Raw genomic sequence first — 16,326 nt, forward strand, 5'->3', positions numbered from 1 at the left:
TCATCTGTATTTACATGTATGACAATTTGTGGTATTCGTTATATTTTATATGGTCTGATAATTTGTGCTATTCGTTATACTTTATATGTTCAGATAATTAGCGCATATTCATTATATTTAATATGTTCTGTACTTAGAGAAAACATAAAAAGAAGAACAAGAATCGTTTTATTCCTTCGTTTGTTACAAGTAGAAATCTATTGCAATCTGACTAGTTTACTTTTTTTAAGTAAACAACTATTAATAGTAGCGTTTAACTGAACCATGCGAGTTCCACGACGTTTTATTATTACAGAATCCTCAGAAGTCGTCTGTCAAATGTTTATTTCGAATTATCGTTAATCCGAAGTTTTTTTAACGGTCCCGACGACTTCGAAATAACGGTGTTGAAGTGTATATATATATATATATATATATATATATATATATATATATATATATATATATATATATATTCCGTCGTATGTGAGAGACACAACCGACTTCCTAAACAAAATAACACAGATACAGCAGCCGTTACCAGACGGTACCATCATATTTTGTTTGGATGTGAAGGCTCTTTACCCCAGCGTACTAAGAGAAGAGGCCCATGCTGCAGTCATTGAAGCTCTCAATCGGCGAGTGCAACCGGAAGTACCAACCAACGACATGATCACAATGATGGACACTGTTCTAAATAACAACACCATTTCATTCAATGGAGACCACAACATGCAAAATGAAGGAACTGCTATAGGATCGCACTTAGGTATGAATTACGCATCGACCTACATGGGAGCCTGGGAGACAGAGTTATTTTCAAAATCAAATAAACATCCAATAGCCTACTTCCGGTTCGTTGATGATGTTTGGGGCTTGTGGACACATGGTTTGGAGGCACTTAAGACATTCCATGCGTTTGCAAATGAAATCCATCCACGAATACAGCTAGAGCTCCGCTACTCCACAGAGCAGCTCGAATTCCTAGACACTATGACGTCTATTCGATAAGGAAGGCTGGTTTCAGACCTAAACACCAAACCAACAGATCGGCACCTCTACCTGCACATGGACTCGTCGCATACCGAGTCTACGAAGAAGGCGATTCCGTACGGCTTAGGTGTGAGGCTGAAAAGAATATGTTCGGAAGAGACGGACTACAAAAAACACAGAGATGAGATAAAAGAGCAACTACAGAAGCGAGGATACAATGGCCGATTCATCGAGACAGAACTGAAGAAAGTTGATAGCAAGAAGCGAGAAGATCTGCTGCGTACGAAAGTGCCTTCAAAAAGTACTTCCAGGGTACCGCTCGTTATCACTTTCTCCAGAGCGCTACCAAATGTCGGCCATATCCTCCGGAAACACCTGCCAACACTCCACACTTCAGATCATATGAAAAACGTACTTCCTGAACCCCCGTTAGCAGCATTCAGAAGAGACTGCAACCTTCAAGACATATTGGTTCATAAAAAACACAACCGGATGTTTTCCGAGTTCCCAACAGGAGCGGACCTTGTGGGGCACAGAGGTGCGCAATCTGTCCATATATGATGGAGGCTGAAAAGTTCAGCGACACCACCGGCAAAAGCTACAATGTGCGGAACGAGGTCACCTGCAAATTCACCAATGTAGTATACGCTGTACACTGCGAACGGTATAAGACCTTCGTATACGTAGGAGAAACGGGAGATACCCTGTACCAGCGACATCTTCTTTACCTGTCCCGGATACGGACTCGACACAACGACCCGATAGCCGAGCACTTCTACACAAACGGCCACAGCGTCGCAGACTTCCGGGTCATGGGACTCGAAAAATTAAATGGAACCGACGAGTACCGGAAGACCATCGAACAACTTTGGAAGCGCAAACTGAGAACGTTCAAACCAAATGGACTAAATACAAAAGACTAAAATTGGCGCGCAATGTAACGTGCGATAATATAACGTCACTTCCGCTAAAGATGATATGCTTATTCACAAATAAACGCCGCTGAAGAAGACCGAGAGGTCGAAAGCTACGGCAAATTTAATAAAAGCGTTTTATTTTTTATAAACGGCTAAAAGCGACTTTATTATATATATATATATATATATATATATATATATATATATATATATATATATATATATATATATATATATATATATATATATATATATATATATATACACTAGGATATTATATATAGCATACACTAGGATTAAGTCGATGTACCGCGCACACCTCACCTTTTTGTAACATGAACCGCGCAATTCGATGTAGGACGAATCACTTACTTCTAAATAACACCAACCACTTAGTTCCATGTAGATTAAAAAAACGCCACCTACTGCCAATGGAAATGGAGGCTTGTCGAGATTATGAAGAAGTTAATAGAATTATTTCTATTGATTCTATACCAGGTCTTGCATAAAACATTATGTTATCTGCTGGATCAGTAACTGAAATAGGAAACCTGTTCTTTGGCATTGGATTATGAATTTGTTGCACTGCTTTTTAAAGTGGGTATCATTCATATTTGATGTAGCTATGACGTAAGAACTGTGATCATATATTGCAAATTATAGAAAGCTTGCGATTTAACGCGTCATGATTCTCATTTTAAATAGAATACATTAATAACATAGCTTCGAGCATTCGAAAGAGCGCTTTGTTAGTGGATTTGACCCTTAAAAGTTAATTATACGTTTTATATTTGAGCCGCCCACCGGGAAATGTGGGCGTAGTGCACGGAATCATTCATTTACGTTCTCTTCTAAACACAGTTCCAGTTTAGTCATCCCAGATAAAGCTGTGAGGACTGCAATGCTGATCCGGGACGATATTTTACGCGCATGCATTAAGCTCTGATCTTCCCAGACCGAAGCTCATTTATAATTCCGCTAACAAGTATCAAAATATGTATGCGTTTTAACTTTTAATGTTAAAATGCATAAGTTAATTTAGAATAAACATCGTATACACGCTGAACATTATTTAACTATGTTTTTTATCACAACTTTGGCGAAGTTCGGAAACATTTTAACATAGACTTTTTGAAAGAAAACTTTCCTGTTCTGCGCCTTCAGACAGATCATTTGACTCGAGACTTTTGTCATATGCTACCAGCGAAGCTCTACACCAGCCCGCGCATCCGTGCCATCTGGTTAAGATCTACCCGTTTCCGCTTATGAGACAGCCATATAGCGGCAAGCGTTGCTCTGGTCAGACTGTGCGATTGCGCAGGTTGGTCTGGAGCTTTGCTAGGCGCCTATGACAAAAAACCCATTTTCGTATGACGCGGCTTCTATGAATGCTTCCCGAGTAGTGCTCCTACACGGGTTATTACCGATCACACACTCGCAAGGCAGGCACTAAAGTCTTTTAATCATTGATAAACGACCAAAACATAATGTGATATCTTCGTTTATTTTGAAAAAGAAACGTGTCGGTATATTTGTATTGATATAAAAGATGTTCATGTTTCAGCCAATCTTCAAATAGCCCTGAATTTTTTAAACCACGGTATTCCTTATTAATCTATATTTTAGTCAAGAGTAATACCTTCATTGTTGCCGCTATTTACGAGTATATATGATGTTCAACATAAATAGTGCATACATAACAACTATTTAAAATGTCGTTTTATACCAGAATGTGATGATGTGCATTTACGGATTTTAAACAGCATTAATTATCACCATACTAGGTCTCCTTTACTAGACCGACAAGACGTGTTGGTTATAATATTAGGTGATATATTTTATTTACAGACATTCGGCATATTAGTTTATAAAATAAGAAAAGAAATAGAACATATAGATTTAGTCCAGTTTAAAGCTATTTATTTAAACTCGATTTCATCGAGAGCCTTAGAATTATTGAAAAGTAGTCGAGTCCGTCTCTTGGACAGACACAGTGCATGGTGTTTATAGGGGTGATATAAAGAACGCCCAAACACTGGTTATCAGACCATTGACTTCCGTCTGTCATATAAAATATGCATACGTGTTATTTATGCAGTCCGCACAGGCTAATCAGGGACGACACTTTCCGCTTTAATGGTATTTTTAGCTTCAAGGAAGTCCCTCCTTACCGAAAATCAAGTTTAGGCGGAAAGTGTCGTCCCTGATTAGCCTGTGCGGACTTCACAGGCTAATATGGGACGACACTTTACGCACATGCATTATGACCAGCTTTCACAGAACAAGACACATTGATTCGGTTCTTGGATCCTCATAAAGTCTTTGTGCAATGGTACGTCCAATATATGCGAGTCATTCTTGGTGTGGCTATATGAATTCTTCATAGAGTTTGTAAGCGTGCGATATTGACTTTTGCTATGACGTATAACTATTTTCCTATTTCACATTATTTACCGAGAGCTGAGAAGCGTGCGATTTTACTGATTTCACGCGCCATAAGTCAGATGTCCAATATAAACATTTATAAAACATTTAAATTGTCGATCAGATAATGGGTTTTTGCCTATCGAAATTAATGGTGCTTTTTACAGTTTTATGTTTCGTTATATATCAGTCCTTTGTACTCGGTATCAATTTGCTTTATTACATGATGATTTATGAGACCAACCGCGAACTGTATACAGGCTTAGTTTAAAGCCATTGATTTCAAGCTTAATTGTGTTGAAAGTCGAAAGGCATGGGCGTTTTGTTAAGATATTTTCTTGTTTGAATCTGAACGTGTTGTCTTTTGAGATATATCATTTAAAATGTGAACATAAAATGTCTGAACTCTGCACCGTGTCTTATTCGACGACCATTTGACATACTAGTATTTAAAGTTGACAGACACATGGTCTAAAATAAAAGACAGGTGAGTCATCCAATCACCCATTACTTCACTGCGACATGGGATACCATGACCATTGCTCTTACGTGTAATTTCGTCCATAACTTAATCGTAAAACCGGTGAAAACTTACGAGTTTCAAATAAGATTCACATGTTTGAAGTCGTTAGCTGACGAGAAACTTCCTTCCATACGCGACCACGGTCATTAAAGGGGCCTTTTCACAGATTTTTGCATTTTTTAAAACTTATTCATTAAATGCTTTATATTGATAAATGTAAACATTGGATCGTAAAAGCTCCAGTAAAACATCAAGAATAAAATTTAAAAAAGGAAAAGAACATTGCCCGGAGCAGGTTTCGAACCAGTGACCCCTGGAGTCCTGCCAGAGTCCTGAAGTAAAAACGCTTTAATCTACTGAGCTATTCCGCCGAGAACACATGCTAAACGTATTTTATACGTTATATAAGCAATCTTCGTAGTTTCACAAAACTTAACGACAAAAACAGAACTCTCCAAATTATTCAATCGTTTCGCGTTGCAACGCTTTATAATTTTTAGGTTTTAAAATCGTCAAAAGATGCATATAATAGCTATATTAGAGCATGGTAAATGTTCAGTATTACTGTTTCCTCACAAATATCATAACCAAAACGAAAATTTGCGAATCTGAAACAACTTTTTTCAATTTTGTCAATTTACCAAAGCGTGAAAAGATCCCTTTAAACGGATATATTGTTATTGCGTTCGCAGGCAGAACTTATTCTATGATGGATCGAAATTTAACTGGCAGACCTAAAGACCTAGTTTAACGAATGTCTAACCACTCTAAGGTGTCGTCCAATCATTGCATTAGGGTACGAACGCCGTATACAGGCCTTCGATCTCAAGACTGCTCCGCATCCCCTAAATGGAGCACAAGACCTACGCCCAGAACATGACTGTCAGCAACACGTGTTGGCCAACAAGAGCCCCTCCTGGATGGACACTGAAAGAGTGCACGTCCCTCCCCATGGATGAGCGGCTCTCAGCAGCCCACATCAGACCTGACTGGCGAAGATTCTTCTTGTCGCAGTAACTCCCACACAACGACCAGACCGGTTAAGGGAATGATGATAAAGAAAACCTCGAATGAGGTCAGCTACAAATGTTGACCACAGCGGTTCCAGTAAACAGGAGTATAATTCCACGGAAGGAGTCAGCTACAAATGTGGATCACAGGGATTACAGTAAACAGGGGTATAATTCCCCGTATGGAGTCAGCTACAAATGTTGACCACAAGGGTTCCAGTAAACAGGGGTATAATTCCCCGTATGGAGTCAGCTACAAATGTTGACCACAAGGGTTCCAGTAAACAGGGGTATAATTCTCCGGATGGAGTCTGCTACACTTGTTGACCACAGGGATTCCAATAAACAGGGGTATAATTCCCCTGATGGAGTCTGCTACAAATGTTGATCACAGGGATTCCAGTAAACAGGGGTATAATGCACCGGATGGAGTCTGCTACAAATGTTGACCACAGGGGTTCCAGTAAACGGGTATAATTCCCCGGATGGAGTCAGCTACACATGTTGACCACAGGGATTCTAGTAAACAGCGATATAATTCCCCGGATGGAGTGAGCTACAAATGTTGACCACAGGGATTCCAGTAAACAGGGGTATAATTCCCCGGATGGAGTCTGCTACACATGTTGACCAAAGGGGTTCCAGTAAACAGGGGTATAATTTCCCGGATGGAGTCTGCTACACATGTTGATCAAAGGGGTTCTAGTAAACAGGGGTATAATTCCCCGGATGGAGTCTGCTACACATGTTGACCACACCGTGTTATGGTCTACAATAAAATACCTCACCCTTATCAACCATCCCCCTGCTGACTCTGCAACAGTTGAGTGTATCCTATCAACTGGTCAATGACCTCAGATGATTGGGGTCATCAGAAATATGCCAGTACACAGGAGTATGTTTGTGTTAATTTGTGATCTTTGGATAAATGGTACTTAATCAAAGCCATTCCATGTATTGTCTGTGGTTGGTGCACGCGCTTCTCACCCAAGCGACCTGGGTTCAACCCCTGTTCCTGGAAGCATGAGTGTGGTTTTTGGTTTCCATACCTGACATGTTTTCTTCGGTACTCCGGCTCCACTCCCACAACTTAAGACCACACCGACATTTAAAATATATTTCAGAAAAAAAGAATGCAATGGCTAAAACAAAGTTGAGATACCGGTAATCCAAAACTCTTAATTTTTTTCCCCCAAACAAACGAAGTTATCAATGCCCATTTTTTGCCGATCAATAAAGAATATACATATCGCATGTGGTCCGTAACAACTCTTTTTTCATTCATTTTTGTAAAGTTAATTGCAATTGATTTAAATTTGAGTATCGTTAAGGGCCATAACTCTGTAATCTTTCATGAAAAATATGGAGCTATACCGATATAGTTCGGCTTGAGTTTGATATCAGCCACATTTAAAAAGTACACTGTTTGTTTCAACGTGCAACGCACGGACATTCAATGTGTTTATTTTGAAGTTTACGAGGTCCTTCGGCGCTTGTGTGTCACATCACTCAAACATAATAAACGTTTTGACTCACGATACTTGGAAAACAATTTGCTCAAAGTTCGTGCTTAGCATGGTCTAGCTAAACTACGTCATCACTTTAGTTGTGTGCGTTATAATTTTAGCTTTGTATTATTATTAACTTTTTTTTAATTCCCCTGCGCTACGCGGGGCGGTGATATAGGAATGCCTTATTCCAGATGTCCTGTAACATTTCGTGTCCGCTTCAGATCTCCTATAAATTATATATACCCATTGATGGATTTTCTTGGACCTAAGCTCAAATGTCGATGTCATTGAGACGATCTTAAGTAAGAAAGAGCCAGTCAGGCTCAAAAATTACAAGGCCATACTAGAATATTGAATATTCAAGCATGTGATTATGTCCGTTTGATATCCCCAGTGGGTTTTTTCAAGTTATTTGAATGAAACTTGCCTAAAATAGTCATCATATTGAAGCAAATGTATAAGGCATTACGCCACCTCAAGGTCAATGTCAAACTTGAAGGTCAGAGGAATCAAACATGAGGATATAGCTGCCCTTTGATCTACCTGATATTTTGGGGTCACAACTCCATGGAAACAGTTGGGAATATGATAGTGACATATGTTCTAGTTTGTCTAATGACGACGCGCATTTTAAAGTAATAGTTCCTTAAATTCAACTGCTCTGCCTGATGTCTTTACATCAGAAGTCTGGCCTTGATTAGCCGAAAACTCTCAAATACGGTAATAACTTATACATTTCATATTCTTTACCTCCAAGATGGCTTGGTGCCACAATATGATTTTATAATACAACACCAAAACACAAAAATTGCAGTGTCATTTTAATAGTTTCAATTTGTACACTTTTGTTAAAATACTTTTATAAACCATGCATTCAAAATACATCAATTTGGAAACAAACCACTCTCTAACAAACTATTTGGCATTTACCATCATACATTTTAAACAGTGTATAAATCTTATATACACGATCTTGGTGGGGTAAATATGACCAACTTCAAAACACTAACAACAGCTCATTTTTTTCACAGCTACATGTATAGTGATAGATTGTATGAAGTCAATGATATATAATAGGTTGACAAAGTAATAAACTGGAAATAAATAAACAAAATAAGGACTATACATTAACAACATAAAATAGTGAGCTAGTCAAAAGTTGTGGGGTTAAAATGTTTTAAACACAATGTTATTATGATAATACTCTGTACTTACAATTGGAATGTAACAAACAACAATTTAACTTTAGAATCTGTGTCATAGCAAATTACCTATAAAATAAAATATTAAATATAGTTACTAACATATAAGAGTTCTTGATAAAAACAATTGAAAAACTTTAAAACATTTCTAAAATCTTAAGTTAAAATGTTGCCAAAACAGCGAGAATTGTGTTCTTTTAGTTTCACAGAATCTTTAGATAATTCTATAACAAAAATGCCCCTGTGCTAAAATTGATTTAACATATTTTAAATGGAAATGTCGTTTCATTCTTAAAAATGAAATCAGTGGACTCTTAAGAAATCAAATGTTACAAGCATTCTGATTGGTCGATAGCGTCACTTTAAGATTCAACTTGAGTTTAAAAAAATATTTGTATATAACAAATTATGCAAAAAGAAACACAAACATTTTGAATGACGAAAAGGTACATATCATATCAGTCATTTCTTTATTGAACAAAGTTACAATAATTTACACTATTTTTACATTAAAAATAAAGTTTATTAGTAGTTATTACAATTTCCTTCCAATGATACTTGAATGAGGGAAACAACCATTTTTTAAATATATATATAGAGAGAGAGCAATAATAAAGCATCAAAGTTGCTTTTGGTTTATAAATGTCACAGACATAAACACAAACAACGATACATAACTTGTTTTGAACACAGTCAAGAAACAGTTGCAAAACAAAAGTTAAACAGTACACATAACAATGATAAACAAAACAAAACAAAGATAGCTATGGTATGCACTTTAAGTGGCAGTATATTAAAATGTTCTATTAACAGATAGCATGCCAGAAAAATAATCCCTTCAAAGCATTTATACTGCACCAAAAGCTGCTCTAAAAAAGAGTGTTATTTTTCATGTTATTATTTTAAGAATTTTAATCAGCAGAAGAATTCTCATTCATTATAACTCCCAAAATACATGTAGCTTACTTAGACAAAACGTTTCTTGTAAATGTGTGTATATCTGATTTATTGATAATAAGTAATTTATAAAAAACAACCTCTTTGTTAAAATGCATATTAGCAATATTGTTCCTAAGATTTGATTTATTTTCATTTACATTAGAAAAAATAATTAGCTCTTTTGATTCAATACTTTACATTCAAGTTCATTTATAACACTCAGTTGATAAAATACAAAATAAATAGAAGACTGTGTGAGTGTGAAACTCAAATACTTTAATCCTAGAAAGTATCAATATTTGCATTGAACAGTTACTTTGATATGGACAGCTTAGCTTTTGATCGATAATGTCTTACAGTTAGCCGATATTTGTCATAGACCCAACGCTCTGTGAGCGATTTAGCTCTATTGAATTACACTGCTAACTTTGTACAATGCACCTTTTCAATAGAATCCTCTGCTTGAAGGGTTAAAACAAGACTTGAAATCGATATTTCATACATTTTATACTTCATTTCAATGAAACAGTACTGCAAGTCCAGAAGGATCATTGATTTTGTTCTTTAGCATGCTTTTCCAATATCTGTGATACTGAAATATTACTCAGTTAAACCAAATCATATATTTAATTGTAATACCTCTAATTGAAATGCTTAGAAAATAAAAAAAATACCCAAAACATGGACGGAGTTTATAAATGAGATATCTATAACACAGATTATGCGAGTTTCACACAACCCATAGCATATGCACACTTCTGATATAGGCATAGATGCACTACCCATAGCATATGCACACTTCTGATACAGGCATAGATGCACAACCCATAGCAAATGCACACTTCTGATATAGTCAAAGATGCACAACCCATAGCAAATGCACACTTCTGATATAGGCATAGATGCACAACCCATAGCAAATGCACACTTCTGATATAGGCATAGATAACCTTGGTCTGTAAAGCCTTTAAAAGATTTCAAAATTCCTTAACATCTACCCCACGAGAGTTGAATCAATAAATTTATCTCTGATATCAGAAAATGTAGCCAATATGGTTAATATTGTTTGAAGTCAATATGCAAAGTATAATTTAAATCATGAAACTACAATATATTCAGAACACAATGAACATAATAGGAGCTTTTTTGTAATACATTTAATCCTGAATTTATCTAATTAATCAATTAATTGTTATTGTTCGAACAATTGCAAACCTACATAAAACTAGGTAAGAGGTATTGGTGAATCACAAGTATGTTCAACTCCAATAATCTTGATGCAACTATGTATATAATTGCATAAACAAATGGTTCAGTTTGTAGAAAATACCTTTTTCATTTAAAATAATTATTTGTACCACTGTTGTAAATAAGAAATTACTTAAAAAACTTCTTCATGCATTGGTTTTCTATTTGCTTTTAAGATAACATTTAGCTGTAAAGCATTATTAAGGATTTAATGAATAATTAATTGATCATGTTGATTTATTACATGAATCCTCACAACAAATGTTTAATGAATAAATATCAAACATAAAATCTAATCCAGAATTATAACTTTTGAGTTCACAACTGCTGACAGACTTAAATTTTAACTGGTACAAATTTCCTGATTCACTAAAAAGGATGTTAATCTTTGGTGTATTGTAATAGTGAAATATCTAGTGAAAAGCAGGGTGCTGAGCTCTGCTCCTTTTAGCTTTACCCCTACTGCTCTGACATGGTAAACTCCAAAGTGTAAAATCTGTTGAAATTTAAAATAATTTTGCAAATAATCCATGGAAAATGTTATAAACTATGCTTAAATACATTGACTGACAGTCCTATACTAAAGAAATTCCTAGCATTGAGATAACTATTAGAAAATGTCAATATATTTGCCCAGCTCCCCACCCGGCCCTTTTTTGGCTGCACCCTGTGCCTTTGTGATCCCAGATCTTCCCCTAACACTAATGTGAAAATCTGCTGGGCTATTAAACCAATGAACGTACAGTAATTGAGGACAATGAACAACAGGTGGTTAGCGTGTGGCTATGATATTAATTAGTGAAAACATCATTTTGAATGATAATTAATCATACCATATTAATCATATTATATTTGTAAAAATATTGCAAGACATATACATTTCCAGAAAGAAAATTCATTTCTGCGTTGAATAAGACCAAGATCGTGAAAATCGCTGCACAATTGATGACGATATGGCTGTTCAAAGCGATGCACCCTGTTTTGGGTTGATTTTGAGTTGCATACCTTGTTATATAGATATTTGATAGTGATTTTTTTTTCCATAAAAGTTAATTTTTTGTTATAATATGATTATTTATCATTCAAAATGATGTTTTCACTAATTAATATCATAGCCACACGCTGATCACCTGTGCAATGAACTGGTGATTTAGTTTTTTATTGGTATTTGCGACTTAGAAAACTTATATCATATCTGCAGACTGATCCCACTCTAATACCATCCACTGGTTCATTCATTACAACTAAATGAACGTTCGTCGGAAACAGACTAAGAAAAAACATGAAATCATTATGCAAGCAAAAGCATTAATGTTAAGTACATCATAATGAGACAATGTAACCAAACACTTCCAGCCAAACGGTTTCTACTTGCAGGAAAAGGAGAGAAAACATCAATAGTTTGGAGGCCATGTGGTCGCATGGAAGGAATAACAGCATCTGATTATTGGAAAACTAATTGTAAGAAGCTGTCAGTGCAGAGGATTGAGCCAGAGTTGTGTAGATCAGCTGACAAGAGCTGCGCAAATCATGGCTAGAATCTCCAATAGCTTTTCCACAAAGTTTTTATCCTCAATAAAATACCCAGTGACTAGTTTGATATCAGTACAGCCAGGAAAGGACCTCAATTATCAGATTACCTAGTAATAGCCCTACATGCAATTTGCGTTTTTAATCCCGAGATGAATGATGCAGATTCTCATGGCATCAATAACTGTGTTATTAAGACCAAATGCAATAATAGTCATATCCGGGAAGTAGAGACTTAGTTTGAAATCAACATCATGCTCACGTAATTGACTTAAGATGTATTATAACAACGATCAATAACATCTATAAAACACCATTCATTCACAACAAAGTTAGCATTTAGATTGGAAAACAGCACAATGAGCTTGCTTTGTAATATTCACTACCAACTGAGTCAACTAAACACTAAATAACAATGCAAGTTAAAATTGAAGTTAAAATTATATTATTTCATATTATATATACAATAACTATGTAATGTAACAATATAACATTTTACTGTTTTCCAATTTGAAAGCTACTAAATTATCAAAAGCATAACAATTATGAATGAACCAACATCATTCTTGTATAAAAATTACATAATGTAAAGTGTAAGAAGTTTATCACAGACAGGACCCATAAGACTACAAGCTCATGAATATTTAAATGGTTTAGAAAACACCTATAATGGTTTAGGTTCTAAGTGTGAAATCCCAGATAAAAATTACCTGGGACTTATATCTGCCCTCAAATAACACAATAACTAGACATGAACATCAGTCTATAAATACTGATTTGCACATATAAAAATGGGTATATTTTTTACAACACATTTCACACCATGCAGCATACTTGCAGTTACATGATAAGCACATCCTTCATATTCATCAACTAATTGTTGAACAGCACGACGTGGGTTGATATCAATGATTTAAATCAAATTTGATATTTTTATGTTTTATTCACACAGCACATAAAATAATAATCCTTAATGTAAATTATCCACATCTGGTAAAAAAAAGAGAGTATACAAAAACACTAGAAATTCACAGATGATTTCTTCATTTAATCACAGAATCAGTGATTAAGTTTCCCAAAGCAAGTAAATCAATAAGGCATATGTGGACGGTTCAGGAAAATAACAATTGCATTCTGAAAATAATCGTCAGTTACTCAATCCATAAGTACTACATTGTAGAACCAATCTGTGGTAATTTTGTTCTAGTGTTCATTATTTGGTCATTGTCTTGAATATACTGCTGACGGGCCTTTCCACTTGAGGAGCTTCCAATTTTAGACACTATTGTACTTGTGTTTGCTGTGGCCAGCTTTTTCCTGTTCGCGGAATCCTGACGGTTCTCATTTGCTGGAGGTGGTTTTGGCAAGCGACGCCTAAGCCATGCATGTCGCAACGCCTGTCCTGGAGTCATTCTTGAAGTGGGGTCCCATTCAAGGCAGCGGCGCATGAAGTCAAGGAACAGTGGATCATCTGACCCTTTAAGAGCAGTTACCAGATCTTTGCTTGCTGGAGGTCCCCTTGTCTTGCCGCGTCGTGACCGTCCACCCTGGAGAACAGTGCTTCCATCTGGAAGAGTTGTGGCTGTGCAGTAGCGTGGATGCCCCTTTGAACTGATGAAGTTACGAGCCCTTTTTGATTGATCGAGCAATTTCTGGGGTGGCATTCCCTGTAGTTCTATGATTGTAGCCAGTTGGTCTCCCTCATCTTCACCAGGGAATAGGGGATACCCTGTCAGGAGCTCAGCCAAGATGCAGCCTAGACTCCACATGTCTATTGGCATTCCGTACTTGGCCCCTAAAATCACCTCAGGTGCTCTGTAGAACCTTGACTGGATGTATGTATATATGCGCTGGTGCTCATAGCAACTGGACCCAAAGTCTATCACTTTAATACCACTCCTGCCCTGCTGTTTCAATAGAATGTTCTCAGGTTTGAGATCACAGTGAATGATCCTATTTTTGTACAGCGCATCTAAACATTGCAGAATTGAGTGTGCAAATTTTCTAACTAGCTGTAAACTAAATCCTTGGAATTTGTTTTTCTTTATCAGTTCATACAAATTCATACTGAGCAATTCAAATGTTATACAAATGTGATTGCGAAAACTAAAATGCTCTAACATATGAACAATGTTCATAGCATTGTCCTTGTCCTGCTTCTTTAAATGTTCTAAGATCCTGATTTCTTCCTGAGCTTGTCTATGGAATCTCTTCTCATTACGAACCATTTTCAAGGCAATATGGGATTGAACCTTGTGATCGTACGCCTTCACCACCTGGCCAAAACTTCCCTTTCCAATCACTTTCAAGACTTCGTACCGGTAAGCTATATGGTCGTGTGGTACATGAATGTAAGATCCGTTTTCATCATCGTAACCATTGTTATTTGCACCACCAACAACCCCTTGTCGCTTCTTTGCATTCTGCCCAACAAAGAAGATAGAAGGATAATTGAAAATTTCATGATGCTCAAACGATGTAAGTTTATGCATGTACTGCTTCATGGCAGTCTCTGGGCTCATAGCATTATTTCTCCTGGCTGCAGAGCCCGACTTGGAACCAATGCTTCCAGCACTAGAACTTGGTCTAACCACCGGTAAAGCCGATGATTCTTCCGGAACGACGCCATGTTGGTTATGCTCACTTTTCCCATGGTGTTTATGATCTTCGTAAAGCTGAGTAACTTTAGGACCTTGAGTACTCACGTGGGCACTGTGCGAGGCTCCTCCAACTGTCTGGCTTGTGAGCGGTGGCAGATGATGCGATCCATCAATCGTGTGAGTGTACATGTCGCCTGTAGTCAAAAGAGATCGAGTCCTTTGTACAGGCACTGGCAATGGCTTTACGCGAGTTGACATGTTCCGATACACAGCATGAAAGATTCTTTTTCCGTTTAAATCCTTTGCTATCGACTAAACATATTGTTCTTTAATCCAAGTGCACAAATTATCGTTTCTTTTTAAGACAGATTTCGTGAAAATTTACATTCTGTTTGCGTTTTGTAGGTACACACTGTTGCTATTATTCGAAGACTCATGGAGTTATCGTTGCCAAGAGAGCCTCTGGTTGGTCAAAACGTCATGTTACGTGACGTCATGGAAACATGTGATCATGTGATCAACAATTCATGGTCAGAGTAAACTAAATAATGAATAAAATTTTCACATCCTGATTTACTCAAACGACTTCTGTGATTGGTGTGAAATTTGAGTGAACACCTTTCAAGACTTCAAGTAACAAACACTATTAATTAAATATTGTTTGCCGGAATATTGATTGCTTTAAAGATGGCTTAATCATTGGCAGACCAAACGGCTTTAATAATGCAAACTCCCAGTCTAAAGTTGCTTCCAAGAGACAAAACCTTTTCCATTTTTTAAGATGAAACCGCTTAAAGTGATACTTATTCTTACCTAATATGTATATGTGCTTATATAAAAAAGTAATTGAAAGTTTTTAAATAACAAAATTTGTATTGGTATCTAATAATTGTGTCTCTTATTAGTGCATCAAGAACACGAAGATTGTTTGAATACTACGCATTTACCATAAAAATTTCGTGTCGCAGAAAAAAACTTTTGCAAACTAACTCACAGACGTTTGAGTAAATAGACAAATAAATATGTACAGTGTTTATGCATAATAGTTTTGCAGTGAATAAAAATCCCCATGTGAGTTTAATTACAGCAGAAACGTAGATAACAGTCTCTGATTACAGCAACCACTTGAAATACAATCCATAATACAATATGGACCTTATAAAACGAGAAAAAAACTGGTCACTTCGATCAAATGTTTATGTCATTCATCCATCTGGTCTAATCTGTCGAATTTTAAATACCGGTAACATCAGTTATAGCCCAAATAGTTGCTATTAAGAATGTTGCAATGCTTATCAGTACGCCATGAAACTTCGTCATGAAAAACAGGTTTTCACTCTAGTTTAATATTTCATTGACACGAATAATTATTTTTTATGTACGCATAATGCTTATATTCTCATAACTGGATTATTTAGTTACTTAAAATGTATGAATTTTATTTTTACTA

At 36.3% G+C, this 16,326-nt stretch overlaps 1 protein-coding gene across 1 annotated transcript; it reads right to left on the bottom strand.

The window, feature by feature from the left end:
* Positions 1 to 13,199: 13,199 nt before the first annotated feature.
* LOC127857084 (dual specificity tyrosine-phosphorylation-regulated kinase 2-like) lies at positions 13,200 to 15,377 on the bottom strand. The gene has a single exon (XM_052393425.1). It carries the CDS (start codon positions 15,132 to 15,134, stop codon positions 13,446 to 13,448), a length of 1,689 nt encoding a protein of 562 aa, XP_052249385.1. The 5' UTR covers positions 15,135 to 15,377; the 3' UTR covers positions 13,200 to 13,445.
* Positions 15,378 to 16,326: the final 949 nt, after the last annotated feature.

Source organism: Dreissena polymorpha, chromosome 1 (assembly GCF_020536995.1).
Source record: "Dreissena polymorpha isolate Duluth1 chromosome 1, UMN_Dpol_1.0, whole genome shotgun sequence".
Lineage (NCBI taxonomy): Eukaryota > Metazoa > Mollusca > Bivalvia > Myida > Dreissenidae > Dreissena > Dreissena polymorpha.